This window comes from Cnephaeus nilssonii (assembly GCF_951640355.1).
Source record: "Cnephaeus nilssonii genome assembly, chromosome: X".
Lineage (NCBI taxonomy): Eukaryota > Metazoa > Chordata > Mammalia > Chiroptera > Vespertilionidae > Cnephaeus > Cnephaeus nilssonii.
This window is the reverse complement of record NC_137071.1, coordinates 73,858,653-73,875,099: the sequence shown is the minus strand read 5'-3', so window position 1 is coordinate 73,875,099 and position 16,447 is coordinate 73,858,653. Positions and strand designations below refer to the sequence as shown.

The 16,447-nt window shown below is 36.4% G+C and overlaps 1 protein-coding gene across 2 annotated transcripts in view; it reads right to left on the bottom strand.

The window, feature by feature from the left end:
• Positions 1–5,409: 5,409 nt before the first annotated feature.
• TBC1D8B (TBC1 domain family member 8B) overlaps positions 5,410–16,447 on the bottom strand; it is an 84,130-nt gene continuing 73,092 nt past the window's right edge. For both annotated transcript variants that reach the window (XM_079764873.1, XM_079764874.1), the window contains exons 18-21: positions 16,162–16,245; positions 14,847–14,903; positions 9,966–10,063; positions 5,410–8,209 (exon numbers count right to left, since the gene is read on the bottom strand). In XM_079764873.1, the coding sequence (XP_079620999.1) occupies positions 7,814–8,209; positions 9,966–10,063; positions 14,847–14,903; positions 16,162–16,245 (635 nt within the window). In that variant the 3' untranslated portion in view covers positions 5,410–7,813. The remainder of the gene's footprint in view (positions 8,210–9,965; positions 10,064–14,846; positions 14,904–16,161; positions 16,246–16,447) is intronic.

Genomic DNA, 16,447 nt, shown 5'->3' with positions numbered 1-16,447 from the left:
AGGTGAATGGAAATGAAAAAAAAGCTGGGGTAGCAATACTTATATCTGACTAATTAGATCTTAAAGTGATGTACATAATAAGAGATAAGGAAGGCCAATTCATAATAATAAAGGGAGCAACCCAACAAGAAGAAATAACTCTGGTAAACATACACACCCAATACATGAGCACCCAAATACATAAAAAAAAAAAAAAAACTCCTGGAGGATATCAAGGGAGAGATTAACAGCAATACAATCTTAGTAGGAGACTTTAATACCCCACTATCACCACTGGAAAAATCCTCTAAACAAAAAATCACCAAAGAAAGATCAATACTAAATGACTCACTAGACCAGATGGAATTAATTGACATCTTCAGAACATTTCACCCCAAAGCCACAGAATATACATTCTTCTCAAGTGCACATGGGTCATTTTCAAAGATAGACCATATGTTGGGTCATAGGCAAAGTCTCTTCAAATTCAAGAAGACAGAAATCATATCAAGCATCTTCTCAGATCACAGTGGCATAAAACTGGAAATCAACTACAATAAAAATAATCCAAAAAAATCAAACACATGGAGATTAAACAGCATGCTATTAAATAATGACTGGGTTACCAGAGAGATCAAGGAAGTAATAAAAAACATCATGGCAACAAATGACAATGAAAACACAACAATCCAAAATCTATGGGACACAGCGAAAGCAGTCTTGAGAGAGAAGTTCAGAGCTCTACAAGCCTACTGCAAAAAACAAGAAACAATGGTAATAAATTACCTAACCCTACAACTCAAAGAGTTAGAAAGAGAGCAACAAGAAAATCCCAGTGTAAGCAGAAGGAAGGAAATAATAAAGATCAGTGTGGAGATAAATGACATAGAGACCAAAGAAACAATATAAAAGATAAACAAAACCAAGAGCTGGTTCTTTGAAAGGATAAACAAGATTGATGAACCTCTAGCCAGGCTCACCAAGAAGCAAAGAGAGAGGACCCAAATAAACAAAATCAGAAATGAAAGAGGCGAAATAACAACAGACCCCACCGAAATACAAAGGATTGTTAAAAAATACTATGAACAACTGTATTCCAACTAACTGGTCAACCTGGAGGAAATGGACATATTCCTAGAAAACTATAACTTTCCAAAGCTCAATCAGGAAGAATCTAAACAGCTCAATAGGCCAATAACTATGAAAGGAATTGAAGTAGTCATCAAAAAGCTTCCAGCAAACAAAAGCCCGGGGCCAGACGGCTTCACAGGAGAGTTTTACCAAACATTCAAGGAAGAACTAAAACCTATCCTCCTCAGACTATTCCAAAAAATTCAAGAGGAATGAACACTTCCTAGCTCATTCTATGAAGCCAGCATCACCCTAATACCAAAACCAGATAAAGACAACACAATGAAAGAGAATTAGAGGTCATTATCTCTCATGAACATAGATGTCAAAATCCTCAACAAAATTCTAGCAAATTGGATCCAGCAGTACATCAGAAAGATCATACACCAGAAACAAGTAGGATTTATCCCAGGAATGCAAGGATGGTACAATATCCGCAAATCAATAAATGTGATACATCACATAAACAAATTGAGAGATAAAAATCACATAGTCATATCAATTGATGCAGAAAAAGCATTTGACAAAATCCAACACCCTTTCTTGATAAAAACTCTCAACAAGGTGGGAATAGAAGGCTCATACCTCAACATAATAAAAGCTATATATGATAAACCCACAGCTAACCTCATACTCAATGGGCAAAAACTAAAACCATTTCCCCTAAGAACAGGAACAAGACAGGGATGCCCACTCTCACCACTCCTGTTTAACATAGTACTGGAAGTATTAGCCATTGCAATTAGACAAGAAGAAGAAATAAAAGACATCCAAATTGGAAAAGAAGAAGTAAAGCTATCCTTATTTGCAGATGACATGACATTGTACATAAAAAACCCGAAAGACTCCATCAAAAAACTAATAGACTTAATAAATGAATTCAGTAATGTAGCAGGATACAAAATTAACGCCAAGAAATCTATGGCATTTCTATACACCAATAGTAAACTTACAGAAAGAGAGACTAAAAAGGCAATCCCATTTACCATCACACCAAAAAAATTAAGATACCTAGGAATAAACTTAACTAAGGACATAAAAGACCTATACACAGAAAACTACAGGATACTGAAAAAAGAGATAGAGGAAGATGTAAACAGATGGAAGAACATACCATGTTCATGGATTGGTAGAATCAACATCATTAAAATGTCCATACTACCCAAAGCAGTCTATAGATTTAATGCACTCCCCATTAAAATACCAACGGCATATTTCACAGACCTAGAACGAACTCTCCAAAAATTCATCTGGAATAAAAAAAGACCCCGAATAGCCACAGCAATCCTGAGAAAGAATAAAGTAGGTGGGATCTCAATACCAGATTTCAAGCTGTATTACAAAGCCACTGTTCTCAAAACAGCCCGGTACTGGCACAAGAACAGACATATAGACTAATGGAATAGAATAGAGAATCCAGATATCGACCCAAACCACTATGCTCAATTGTTATTTGACAAAGGAGGCATGAACATACAATGGAATCAAGACAGTCTCTTCAACAAATGGTGTTGGGAAAATTGGACAGATACATGCAAAAAAATGAAACTAGACCACCAACTTACACCATACACAAATATAAACTCAAAATGGATACAGGACTTAAACATAAGATGGGAAACCATAAAAATACTAGAGGAATCCACAGGCAGCAAAATGTCAGACATATGCCGAAAGAACTTCTTCACTGATACTGCTCCTAGGGCAATGGAAGCTAAAGAGAAAATAAACAAATGGGACTATATCAAAATAAAAAGCTTTTTCACAGCAAAAGAAACCATCAACAAAACAAGAAAGTCCACTGTATGGGAGAACATATTTTCAAATGTTATCACTGATAAAGGTTTAATCTCCAACATCTACAGGCAACTTATACAATTTAATAAAAGAAAGATAAATGACCCAATAAAAAAAATGGGCAACGGACATACCGTATTTTCGGCGTATAAGACGACTGGGCGTATAAGATTTTCCTGGATTAAAAGGTCGTCTTATACGCCGGAAAATATGGTAGTCCAATACATCTAATCCATTATATCTAATCCCATCAATATAGTCCAATATACCGTACTTTCCAGCATATAAAACGACTTTTTAACCCAGGAAAATCTTATACCCCCAGTCGTTTTATACGCTGGAAAATATGGTAAATAGAATCTTTTCGAAAGAAGACAGAAGGAAGGCCAAGTGACACATGAAAACATGCTCAAAGCCACTAGTTATCCAAGAGATGCAAATCAAAACGTCAGTTCGGTACCATCTCACACCTGTCAGAATGGCTATCATCAACAAATCAACAAACAACAATTGCTGGCGAGGATGCAGAGAAAAAGGAACCCTTGTGCACTGCTGGTGGGAATGCAGACTGGTGCAGCCACTGTGGAGAACAGTATGGAGTTTCCTCAAAAAATTAAAAATGGAACTCCCATTTGACCCAGTAATCCCACTCCTAGGAATATATCCTAAGCAACTAGAAACACCAATCAGAAAGGATATATGCACCCCTATGTTCATAGCAGGCTCAATTTACAATAGCTAAGATTTGAAAACAGCCTAGGTGCCTGTCAGCAAATGACTGGATCAGAAAACTATGGTACATCTACACAATGGAATACTATGTTGCCATAAAAAAGAAGGAATTCTTACCATTTGCAGCAACCTGGATGGAACTGGAGAGCATTATGCTAAGTGAAATAAGCCAGTCAATGAAAGAAAAATACCACACGATCTTACTCATTTGTGGATAATAAGGAACACTATAAACTGATGAACAAAAAGATAGATACAGAGGCAGTAAAGCATCAAACAGACTGTCAAATTACAGTGGGAAGGTTAGGGAGAGGTGGGGGAGATAAGAGATCAACTGAAGGACTTGTATGCATGCATATACGCATAACCAATGGACGCAAGACACTGGGGGGTGAGGGCATGTATGGGAGTGGGGTGGGGGGGCAATGGGAAGATATGTACACATGTAATACCCTAATCAAAAAATAAAAATAAAAAAATAAAAAATTATACCTCAATAGTTTATATTTTTTAAATCAGGCATATGCAAATTAAAACCACAAGACACCACTATACACCCACCAGAATGGCTAAGATGAAAAAAGTAGACCTTTTCATGTGTTGGTGAAGATGCAGAGCTACCAGAACTACTAATTAATTTGAGTGTTAAGTGGTACAACCGTTTGAAATACTGTGTGGCATCTCTGATCCCTGCCTCTTGATGTTCATGCCATTGTGTAATTCTCTCCCCTTGAGAGTGAGCGGGACTTGTGATTTGCCTTTAACAAAAAAAAATATGGCAAAGGGGATGAGAGGTCACCACTGTGGGATTGTGTTACATTATACAAGGCATTGTCTGGTTAACAAGACTTGCTCTAGAGACTCCTTGCTGGATTGATGAAGTGGTCATTTTGGGAAAATCCACATAGCAAACAACTTCGGGCAGCCTGAAGAGGCTGAGGGCAGCTGCTAGGAGCTGAGTGAAGCCTCTAGGAACTGAGGGTGGCCTCCAGATGACTACTAGCAAAAAGCTGGGACCTCTAGATAACCACAAGGAAATATATTCTGCCAATAGTCTGAGTGAGCTTGGAAGTAGATTCTTCTCCAGTTGAGCCTCTATATGAGAACCAGCATGGCTGACACCTTGGTTCCAGTTTTGTGAGATCCTAAGCAGAGCCTTACCCACTGAAATGGTAAGATGATAAATGTGTGTGGTCATTTGTTATGTAGCAATAGATAACAAATACAGTATCCAATGTTTATGCCAGCCTTGTAGTGTGCCATCCCATATTACAAAAACTAAAAGGGCATTTCTCAGATTCCTTTGCAACATAGGCCAATCAGATACATACTCATTGAGACCTGAATGACAGAAGGAAGGTGAAGGCTATGTTTCCGCCATTTCTTCTGGTACACATGGTTGTGAAGATGTTTGGTTGTTCTATTGCAATTTAGTCACTAGATGGTGGGTACTGAGAGGTTTGGCATCTATTTTGCTGGTGTAAATCAAAGCAGGTGGTGTGGTTCTGGAGTAGCAGCTATAGTGTTGGCTTTTCATCGTGACAGTAGGAAGTAGCAGTTTCCTAATCATAGAAGAGTTAGCAACTCCCTTGGTGGCCTGGTTCTCTGGTGTAGCTTTGGAAGTTGCTCTTCAAAGCTCAATTTAGAATCAGTTCTCTTGATAATTATGTAAGCCACTTAATGTCTGGTAATAAATCTTTGCCTGGCTACACTACTAAGAGTGAATTCTGTTCTCTGCAACTGAACCTTAAGTAATACAGGGAGGAAGTCCTCAAGTGAAAACTGAATTTAGTGTTAATAAAAATACATCGTAACAAACAACATAGCAATATCATTAAGTAAACCACTTTTCATGTTTATTAGAATAGATTTATAACACTTATTTTATAAGACAAGAAAAGCCACTTTATAACATATTTAATGTAATGTATAAGGTATAATGCTCTGGTTCAGTTTGACACAGCTACATAAGACCCATTTATTCAGCAAGGTAGCAACTATAAAACTATGTATTTTGCTTATTTCTCCTACAGACTGAGAAAAGGTTGTCTTTTTAACTTGCATGTATAGTCTTTTTGCAACTAAAAAATTTCTTTAAGTATTCAATGTTAATTAATCTAGGCTACAATACAATATAAGGTAATCTTCAATATTCTGACTTTAAAATATCAAATATTAATAGCATATACTCTTAAGAAAGTATCTTTTTTGTAAATACAACTGACAAAATATTCAACAAAATATGTGCAATAGTGCCTTTGTATATAAGCATAGAGCCTTTGTCTTTTTAGAGCTACTGAAGCTTAATTTATCAATCATTGCATAATAGCAAATGTGTGACAGTTTACATATAAACTATTAACTAAACTCTAAAATGTGAACATGTTTCAGCAAATCATTTCTGAGAAAAGGCATAGATGCTATTTACCAACTATCTCTTTAAATGGTAATTTCCTTGCAAAGATAAGGAAATGATTGACCAAATCATTTTAAAGACACTACTATTAAGTGTTTGGTTAAGTCCAATTTATGAAATTTTCAAAGGGTTCACTTAAAAATTTGTGAGTCTTTCTGAAAATAATATATTCTATGGTGACAAAGCCCTCTGTGTTACACCTTATTCACAGTGGATCCTTGTCAAAGGCTGACTATACCAATTTTTTTCACAAAAGAAGACTTCTTGGGTCACCGGAGTCTAAAGGATGTCTATCCTTTCACTATTTCAAATCTAAAAGTCAAAGGGCTTAAAACCAAAGTCTTTTGTGAAGAAAGAAACTCAGTGGAAGATTTCTCCCCACAATTCTGAAGTCAAATGATTAATAAATTGCTCCTATCAGAAGTATAGTTTGCTTATTTTTTCTTTAAAGTGCTAATTAAGCCCATTATTTAAACATGGACCTTCACTGTAATGACTGATACATAAGCAGCATAAAGTATATAGAAATTTACATCTAAATCATACAGTAAAAAATTTTTAGGTAAATACCAGCAATTCTATACATTATCTTAACAGCCATACACACTAGTATACTTTATGAACTTGCCAGACTAATACAGTCTATCTAATGTAACTTAAAACATGACTGGTGAAAATCCAAAATCTAAAGCTAGAATCAAAGCAGTCACAAGCTATTCTGAGACAAATGCCACAAAAAGCAGTGCTCAGAAGAATTTCAAGTAATTTTTCAGTTTAATGAGAAACAGTTAAAATTGAACTTTTTCTTAACCCTTCTGAAAAAGCTGGCTTTATCCAGCTTAGATCCAAATCCAATATTATTTTTCTTTATACTAGCCCAGAATTTTGAGTTCTTGATATATTTTTATCAATAACACAGAAGTATGAGTCAGCAGCTTCTGAACTGCTCAGGTAGGAAGAATTAGGAAGTTACTAAAATAAAACATTTATTATTAGAAGACAAGATTAGATTAACTTTAAAAAGTTAATATCATTTCAGTTAGATAACTTGAAAAAGAGCCCCCATACAGTAATCTTATAATTAAGGCTATAAATCTAAGAGCCTGGTTTTCTAAAGCATTGTAATAGGACTGTGCCAATTTAGAAAGTAGCACTCATCAGTATAACATATCATCATCACTAATACTCAAACATTAACACCACATTTTCAAAATTATCAATTATTCATATGGAAATAGCAGCACAAACTAGTAATTTCTTTACCAAAAGTGTTACATTGGCGCCCTCTGGTGGTATCATTTAACACACTCCCCTGATACTGTGTATCTTGTAAAGGTGAAGGTATTAAGAAGTACAAATTGGTAGTTATAAAGTAGTCACAGGGATGTAAAGTACAGTATAGGAAATACATTCGATAATATAACTATATATGGTACTAGGAAGGTACTGGAAATATCAGGGGGATCACTGTGTACAGTCTATGATTGTCTAACCACTATGCTATACACCTAAAACTAATACAAAATAATATTGAATGTAAACTTTAATTGAAAAATAAAATTTTTAAAAATTACATTTGTATTGGAGAATATAAAAATTAGAGACTACCACAAAGGAATGATTGTGTTTCAAATATCTTTTTCAAACATTCAAACATTTGGTAACATAATAAATCCCTGATCTCTACTCCCAGGAATCAAGCTGACAACTACAGGAATCTTAGTAAATTTGTCTGATAGTCAATTCCTGTTAAGAGATTTACATCTTGTTTCTAGAACTTAACTGAGAGGTTTTTGCATGCTCTAGTTTGGCTTTTACATCTATGGGTTTCTCAAAAAACCTCACCACTGCTGGTTCATTCAACAAAGAAGCAAGAATCTGTTCAAATGCAAATGACCACTGAGGTTCTTCCCTGAGCAAGGAGGGATCTTTCTCCAAGGGGCTCTCTGTTTTCCCCTCACTGGATCCTCCAGAAGCACAAACTATACCAGAGAATCCTTTGGCTGATGATGTAGGGCTATGAAGTGTCCTTCCAACTTCTTCCATTCTGAGCAAAAGGCTGGTTACAACAGCAATGGCTTGATATAACAACTCTTCTTCAGGGTCCCCATGAAATAAGTTATAAAGGGTCTTTGAAAACTGAATAAATTGTGACTAGAAAACACAAGTTAGAAATACCGCATTTGACATTAGATTTGGCAAATATAAAGAAAACATGTAAGTAAATAGTCACCTATTTAGAATTTGTACCATATAACATTCACCAAAGAAGTAAAAGAACTGATGATTAATCCCCCAAGTAAATCTTGGTTCTAGAAAGATGTATATCAACAATAGAAAAATTCCATTTAAATCATCTCCATTTGTTGCCCAATAGCAATATATTACTTTTAATTAGGCAAAGTCTCATATTTCCCTACATGTAAATAATACATTCATTAATAAATCTAAATAAAAGGATTAAGATGAGGTACCCTTGATCTACTCAAATGGCTAGAGTGAGCAGCTCAACTAGGATGACTTAAATTTAGGGAAAAATGTTTTGGGACCTGTCTAGTAGTACAAGGTAACTCTAAGGAGCCCAATTGGACATGTTTCTCTTTAAAGGCTGAGGTGGGACTCAAGTGGAGAAATCAACTGGTTTGTTTGATTAATTGTCTCTAGATAATCATAGATATTCTCAAAAGATACCTGTCAATTAAAAAAAAAGATTCCAACACAAGAGTCCTATAAGTCAATTCTACCAGAAAAGTTTATCTGTAAATAAAGCGCAAATACAAAGGATGTACTTCATAAAAATATATTGTTCCACCAAGTGTAGCTCAGTTGGTTGGGCAATATTTCATCCCATGCACAAAAAGGTTACTGGTTCGATTCCCTAGTAGGGGATGTGCAGGAGGCAGCCAATTGATGTTTTGTTCTCAGCTCTCATGTCGATGCTTCTCTCTCTTTCTCCCTTCCTCTCTCTCTAAAAATAAATAAAAATATTTACCCCAATTATACACACACACACGTTGTTCCAAACTTTTAAGTTCATTTCTCTTTTTTCCTAACTCTATAGTACTGTTTCTAAGAATTTTAGAATAAATACATCTCATTGATTCATTTTTTCTTTTTTTAAAAATATATTTTATTGATTTTTTACAGAGGTCTGCCTCCTGCACACCCCCTACTGGGGATGTGCCCGCAACCAAGGTACATGCCCTTGACCAGAATCGAACCCGGGACCCTTCAGTCCCCAGGCCGATGCTCTATCCACTGAGCCAAACCGGCTAGGGCTCATTGATTCATTTTCTAAAAGTACTTAATTCAACTATCAAATTACCAAGTCCACTGAGAAATACTAAGCTATTTGATGGTTCTCATTTTAATAAAGTTCTGGGAATATAAAGGATCTATATTAACATTTTAATTAAAAATATAATAACATATAACATATACTGACTGAATACTTTGTAAGAAAGGGATGGATTTAGAATTGTGTCAATACTACTCATTGAAGCAAGTTCAAATACAAGATGATTAGGAACCAGGGTGTGACTTATCTTAGTAATTTCTTATTCATAGTACCTAGCACTGGGTTTGTCATCTATAAGCACTAAAAATGTGTACCGAATAGATAAAAATTTCTAATAGAGATGGAAATAGAAAACACTGAAATATGTTATACATATCCATCTTTTCTGTAGGTACAAATGTCATAGCATAGAAATTACACTGAAACACTATATGTATTTAAAGTGTTAAAAATAATTTGATCCCATTCATCAGTACTCATCTGAAGCAGAGATAATACAAGGATGATTTAAATATTTTTGTAATAGCATGTTAGCTACTTTAGAGTTGGATATACCCACATTCATAAAAATATCATAAAAAACCTAGAATTTTTTCTTTGAAAGCACTATACCTGTTTCATTCTTGGTAAATCCTTAATGTTTTCTTCTTTTTTGCAAAGCTCATCTTGCCATTGACTAAGATATGCTTGAATATCAACTTTTCCTTTGCCTGAATGAGGAGGATAAAACCATTTTCATAATAAACAGCCTACTACATTTTCTCAAATCTCAAAAAAATTATTATCATCGAAAGATATTTCACTGAGTTATAAGATTCTACCTTTTTCTTTAATCCAGGAAATCACCTGAATTAAACTTTTATTTCACCTAGTGGTTCTCAGGACACTTCTCCATTTCCATTAAACTGAAACTTTTACTTTGGGGACTAGGGAATATTTAAAGCAAAATTGAGAAGGATGCATTTTATATTAAACAGTACACCCTGGCTTGATGTAAATTTCATGTAGATATTTTCATGCATACTATGAAGTTTAAAATACCTTCTATATGCTGTTCTTAATATGCAAATATTAATTGGTCTATGGTGGCTCTTTTTGAAAAATTCAAAACACAACTTATTTATTCATTCATTTGAAGAGTTTAATTATGCTGCTGTAAAAAAGATGGAACTCCTACCATTTGCAACAGCATGGATGGAGCTGGAGAGCATTATGCTAAGTGAAATAAGTCAGTCAGAAAAAGATAAATATCACATGATCTCACTCATTTGTAGATTATAATGAACAACATAAACTGATGAACAAAAACAGATTCAGAGACAGAGAAGCATCGATCAGATGCTCAAACCTCAGAGGGAAGGTAGGGGAGGATGGGGGTAAGGGGGAGAGATCAACCAAAGGACTTGTATGCATGCATATAAGACTAACCAATGGACACAGACACCAGGGGGGTGAGGACATGTACGGGAGTGGGGTGGGAAGCAATGGGGGATATGGACACATAGGTAATAACTTAATCAATAAAAAATCAGTTTAAAAAAAAGATGATATTAATGTGACTTTATTAATAATTATCAAAATATTAAATGTGCCTATTACTTGAGACCTAGTATTTTCATACCAATATGAACTTGTCCTATCCTAAAGAAATATGTGAAAAGTATGTTAAAATATAAGAATAAAATGTCTATTACAGCAGAATTTACAACCTAAATATCCATCAATATTGGGCTAGTTATTAAAATAAATTACGGTACAAGGACCCAAGACAGAGGTGGAGTAGATGGAAGTTACACTCACTTCCTCCCAAGTCCCAACTGGAATTACAAGTCAATTATAGAAAAATCATCCTGAATAACCAACAGAAGACTAGCTGAACATAAGTCTTATAACCAAGGATTTACAGAAGAAACCACATTGAGACTGGTAGGAAGGACAGGAATGTGAAAAGGGCTGGCCCTGCACCTATGGGTGGTGGCTGAGAATCCAGAGGATATCTCAGCTGCAAAGGTCCCCCCTGAGGAGTGTGGGGTCTCAATCCCATGTGGGGCTCCTCAGCCCAGAGCATCGGAGCCTAGAAGAGGAAGTCACATAACACCAGGCTTTGAAAATCAGCGGGGATTCTGTCCACCAGGGAGAGACAGGAGTCCACTAGACACAGACACCCTCTTAAAGGGCCAGTGCACAAAATCTTGTTTATAGCCACTAACCCTGGGCTCCAGTGTAGGGAGGGTAGAGCAGACAACATTGTGTGAGACTAAACTGGGGTTTGTGGCTCTGGAGAGAGAGCTGAAGGGAGTGCCACCAGGATCGCTGTGCTGAATCATTCTCTCACACCACAGATGCCATCTTTCTTGGGTGGAGCACTCCATTTTTTATGGCATCAGCCTGAGGGAACTCCCTATTTTCCTGTGGAAGAGTCAGCTGCCTAGGCCCAAGATATTGAGGTCCAGGCAGACTTATGGTGTGCCAGAGTGTGAGTTGTGTGTCTCTGGAGCAGAGGCCATTCACACTTTCCAGAGCCTAACTGGCACCACCCTTCCCCCATGGGACATCCACTACCCTCACCCTCCCTACCCCCAGGTGGCCCTGCCCTACCAAGCTTGGGCTCTCCAAAAGGTCAAAGCAAAATCAAAGACTGAGTTGTGTGGCTCTAGGAAGGGGATCATTTTTCCCTCACATACCTGAGCATTGCACAACCTTCCCTTCACAGAGTCAAATCTTGGTCTGTTTGGGCCTGATAAACTCTGCCTCTGCTGGCCTCCCCTTGATGACTCCCTGAGACCCTGCTCTACCACAAATATCTGCAAGCTACTGTTAGATGGCAGATGGCCTTGGTGTACCCTGAGACATTTGCTGAGTGGCCTCAGACCCAGCACTGGCACTAAGTTTGAATTTGTATAAACCTGGTGAACACCACTTGCCCCTACCTGGTGACTCACTGAGAATATGCCTCATGCAACTAGCATTCTAGTGTGCCACCAAAGGCTTTTTCAGTGACTGAGCCTAACAGGCAGCTGGCAAGCAAAGGTAGAAATTGGGGTGCTTTGGACCTTTTGTTGATCTGCCCATGATCTTTGTGCTGGTGGAAGCCAGGTTTGGTGTACAGTTTGGCCCCTCCCATGTGCACTCAGGCCCAGCAGAGGCAGCCAAAAACTGTGGATTGCTCTGTAGTTCCAAACAGGTAGCCCAGGGCTGGGCACAGGCAGTGCCTGACATTGACCTGCAACAAATTCCCTAAGAAGAGGTCCCAGAACCAACACATCCTGTGGCAGTATTAAGACTATATCAGAGCACAATTCAACTACCTCCACAACTGGCACACCCAAAGGGAGATCTTGGCAGGCACCAGACTCTGCTGGGTCGAATTCCACTTGATGGGGTCATACAACAGCACTTCATACACTCTGGTTGGGGTTGATCTTCATAGTCAGTCAGCCCAAGAGCCAACCCGACCCACAGGTGGATCGAGAGAAATTAAGACTCAACTACAACAGGAGGCTTCACATAAACCACACAAGGGACATTTCCAGAGCACCTAGCTTAAGTGATTAGGGAGACAGCTCCACTAAGCCCCTCAAGATACCTACTACATAAGGACACCATATCAAGACTGGGAGACATAGAAGATCTACCTAATACACAGAAACAATTACAGAGAGACAGCAAAAATAAGGAGACAAAGAAACATGCCCCATATGAAAGAACAAGAGAAATATGCAGAAAAAAGAACTAAATAAAATGGAGGCAACCAATATACCAGATAAAGAGTTAAAAAAAATGGTTATGAAGATGACTAATGAACTTATGCAAAAATGGATGAAGTGGGGGAGAATGAAAAGAGACAGTAAACATAAAAAGGACATAATTACCATTAAAAACAGTCAGAAATGAGGAATACAATATTTCAAATGAAGAATACATGAGAAGGAATCAACAGCAGGCTAGATGAAGCAGAGGATTGAATCAGCAATTTGGAAGACAAGGTAGCAAAACACCTAACCAGAGCACTGAAAAACAAAAAAAAAGGAATTAAAAAAATATTAGGATAGTTTAAGAAACCTCTGGGATAACACAAAGCATAACAACATCTGCATCATAGATGTACCAAAATGAGAAAAGAGAGAGCAAGGAATGTAGAACCTATCTGAAGAAATAATGACAGAAAACTTCCCTAACCTGGTGAAGAAAAAAGACATACAAGTGCAGGAAGCCCAGAAAGTTCCAAACAAGATGAATACAAAGAGAGCCACACCAAGACATATAATTAAAATGGCAAAAGTTAAAAAGAAAGAATCTTAAAAGCATCAAGAGAAAATCAGTTAGTTACCTACAAGGTTGCTCCCATAAGTCTGTCCACTGATTTCTCAAGAGAAACATTTTAGGCCAGAAGGGACTGGCACAAAACATTCAAAGTGATGAAAAGCAAGGACCTACAACCAAGACTATTCTGTCCAGCAAAGCTGTTACAAAAGTATGAATAATAATTGGCAACAAATACATATAAATAATTACTTTAAATGCAAATGGATTAAATGCTTTAATCTAAAAACATATGATGGCTGAATAAGTGACAAAATGACCCTTACATATGCTGTCCATAAGAGACTCACTTCAGGTGTAAACACACACATGAAAGTAAAGGGATGGAAAAAAGGCACTTCATGAAAATGTAAAACAAACAAACAAACAAACAAAAAAACTGGGGTAGGAAGACTTATACCAGACAAAATGGTAGTTAAAACAAAGGCTGTAACAAGAGACAAGGAAAGACCAAGCAATTCCACTTTGGGTATTTATTTAAAAAAATCCAAATCACTAAATTGAAAAGACATATGCATCCCTATGTGTATTGCAGCATTATTTACAATAGCTAAGATATGGAAGCAATCTAATTGTCCATCAATAGATGAATGGATAACAAAGAAGTGGTACATATATACAAGGGAATATGACTCAGCCATAAAAAAGAATGAAATCGTGCCATCTGCAACAACATGGATAGGTCTAGGGGTATTGTGCTAAATGAAATAAGTCAGACAGAGAAAGAGAAATACCATATGATTTCACTTATATATTGAATCTAAAGAGCAAAAGAAATAAACAAAATAGAAACAGACACAGAGAAAACACTGATGATTGCTAGTGGGTTGGGGGACTGGGTGAAAAAGGTGAAGGGATTAAGAAATACAAATTGGTAGTTACAGAATAGTCATGGGGATGTCAAGTACAGCATAGGATATATAGTCAATAATACTGTAAAAAATATGTATGGTGTAAGATGCGTACTATATTTAAGGGGGCGATCATTTCATAAGTTATATAAATATGTAACCACTGGGTTGTATGCCTGAAACTAACATAATATTGTACATCAACTATAATTAAAAAACATTAAGTCAAATTAAAATGTCACATAAAAAAGGGGAATCTGTCTTTCCCCTTTGCTTAAAAACCCCCAATAATTTAAATTATATTCTTAGATCATAATACCTTTTTCAGGGCTGTTTTTTACTGATACTGCTTCCTTCCCACTTGCAGGCTTGGAAACTAAAAGAAAAGAGGACAATTGCAATTTGTAAACTATTTAACAAACAGCTTTTGTAAAATAATATTTTATATTAAGACTTTTAAACACATTATTTTCTTCAATTCAGCAAGCCAATTTTAGCTGACCTGGCCTCCTATCATTAGAAGACAAAGTATTCAAGCCCAGCTGGAATGGCTCAGTTGGTTGAACATTGTCCCATGCACCAAAAGGTTGCAGGTTCGATTCCTGATCAGGGCACATACCTGGGTTGTGAGTTTGATCCCCAGTTGGGGAGCATATAGAAGGCAACTGATCAATATTTTTTTTCTCTTTCTCTCTCTCTCCTCCTTTCTCTAAGCATGTCCTTAGGTGAAGATTTAAAAAAAAATAAAGAAGAGAAAGTATTCAAAAACTTTTATAGTAAAAAGAACACTAGGGGGAAATCCATATGAAAAAATACCTAGGAGGAAGTATAACAAATATTAAGTATTTATTTCTGGTTGGTATTTTCTTCTTTTTTACTTTGCTCAAATTAAATATTATTTCTTTTATTATGAAATAAAACATACTGGAAGTTAAGAAGACTGGGCTTGTCCTGATTGTGGCAATGACTCATTGTGAAATCTTGCAGAAGTCACCACTTCTTTCTGGACCTCAGTGCCCTTATCTATGTAATTAAGGGACTGACTAGATGATTTATTAGGTCTCATCAAACTTTATGTTCAAACACTAACATGCAGTAAACATACATTAATCAGACATATTCCTCTACAAGACATTCATATTTATGAAAAAGAAGCAAAGGACACAAAAGAAGCTCATAATCCTTTCAAATTATGTCTTGGAGACAGACTCACCCCTGTCTCCTAAACCTACAATGATTTATAATAAGTATTTACTGTTTGAATAATAGGTATGACCTTCAATAATCAAAGATTCTATTGCCTTCATTGTATTTTTAACAAGGCATGGAAATGATCTGATATATTTTAGAAATTTCTGCAACGTAAGTGGGAACAAACTGCATTTTCTTTCTAATTCTCCAGTAAATAAGAAATTCCATGCATCAAAACCAAAACGCACTTTAGTCAGTCAAATATTTATGGAGTACTTACCATGCACTTAGCATTGTACTAAGTGCTGGGGTAGCACAAAAGAATCATAAGGTATAATTACCCAAATTTTACTAGTGGTAGCTGGGTAAAGAATATTAAAGCCAGGAAGATCACTATTGAGTGAGTAATTATCAAACAGATACATTTTTGAACAGATATTTACCATGGAGCTGACTGAAATAAAGTAATTCTTCCTCGGAAAGTTCATCTCCCTTTGAAGGGTCCTTCAATTTCACTTCAGTATAAGCTGAAAACAGATTACCCAGATCAAATTTATTAACAATGAGGAATAGAAACAGGTCCTTTAACAGCTCAAGTAAATCTGGGGGCAGAGATTTAGTAAGTAAAGGGTTTCTGTAAAAGACATATGAAGAAATGTGGAAGTAGTACTACTCTATTGTGTAGCAAGTAACAGGAAATACTTGATCACTTTGAGTTCTATTATTCCT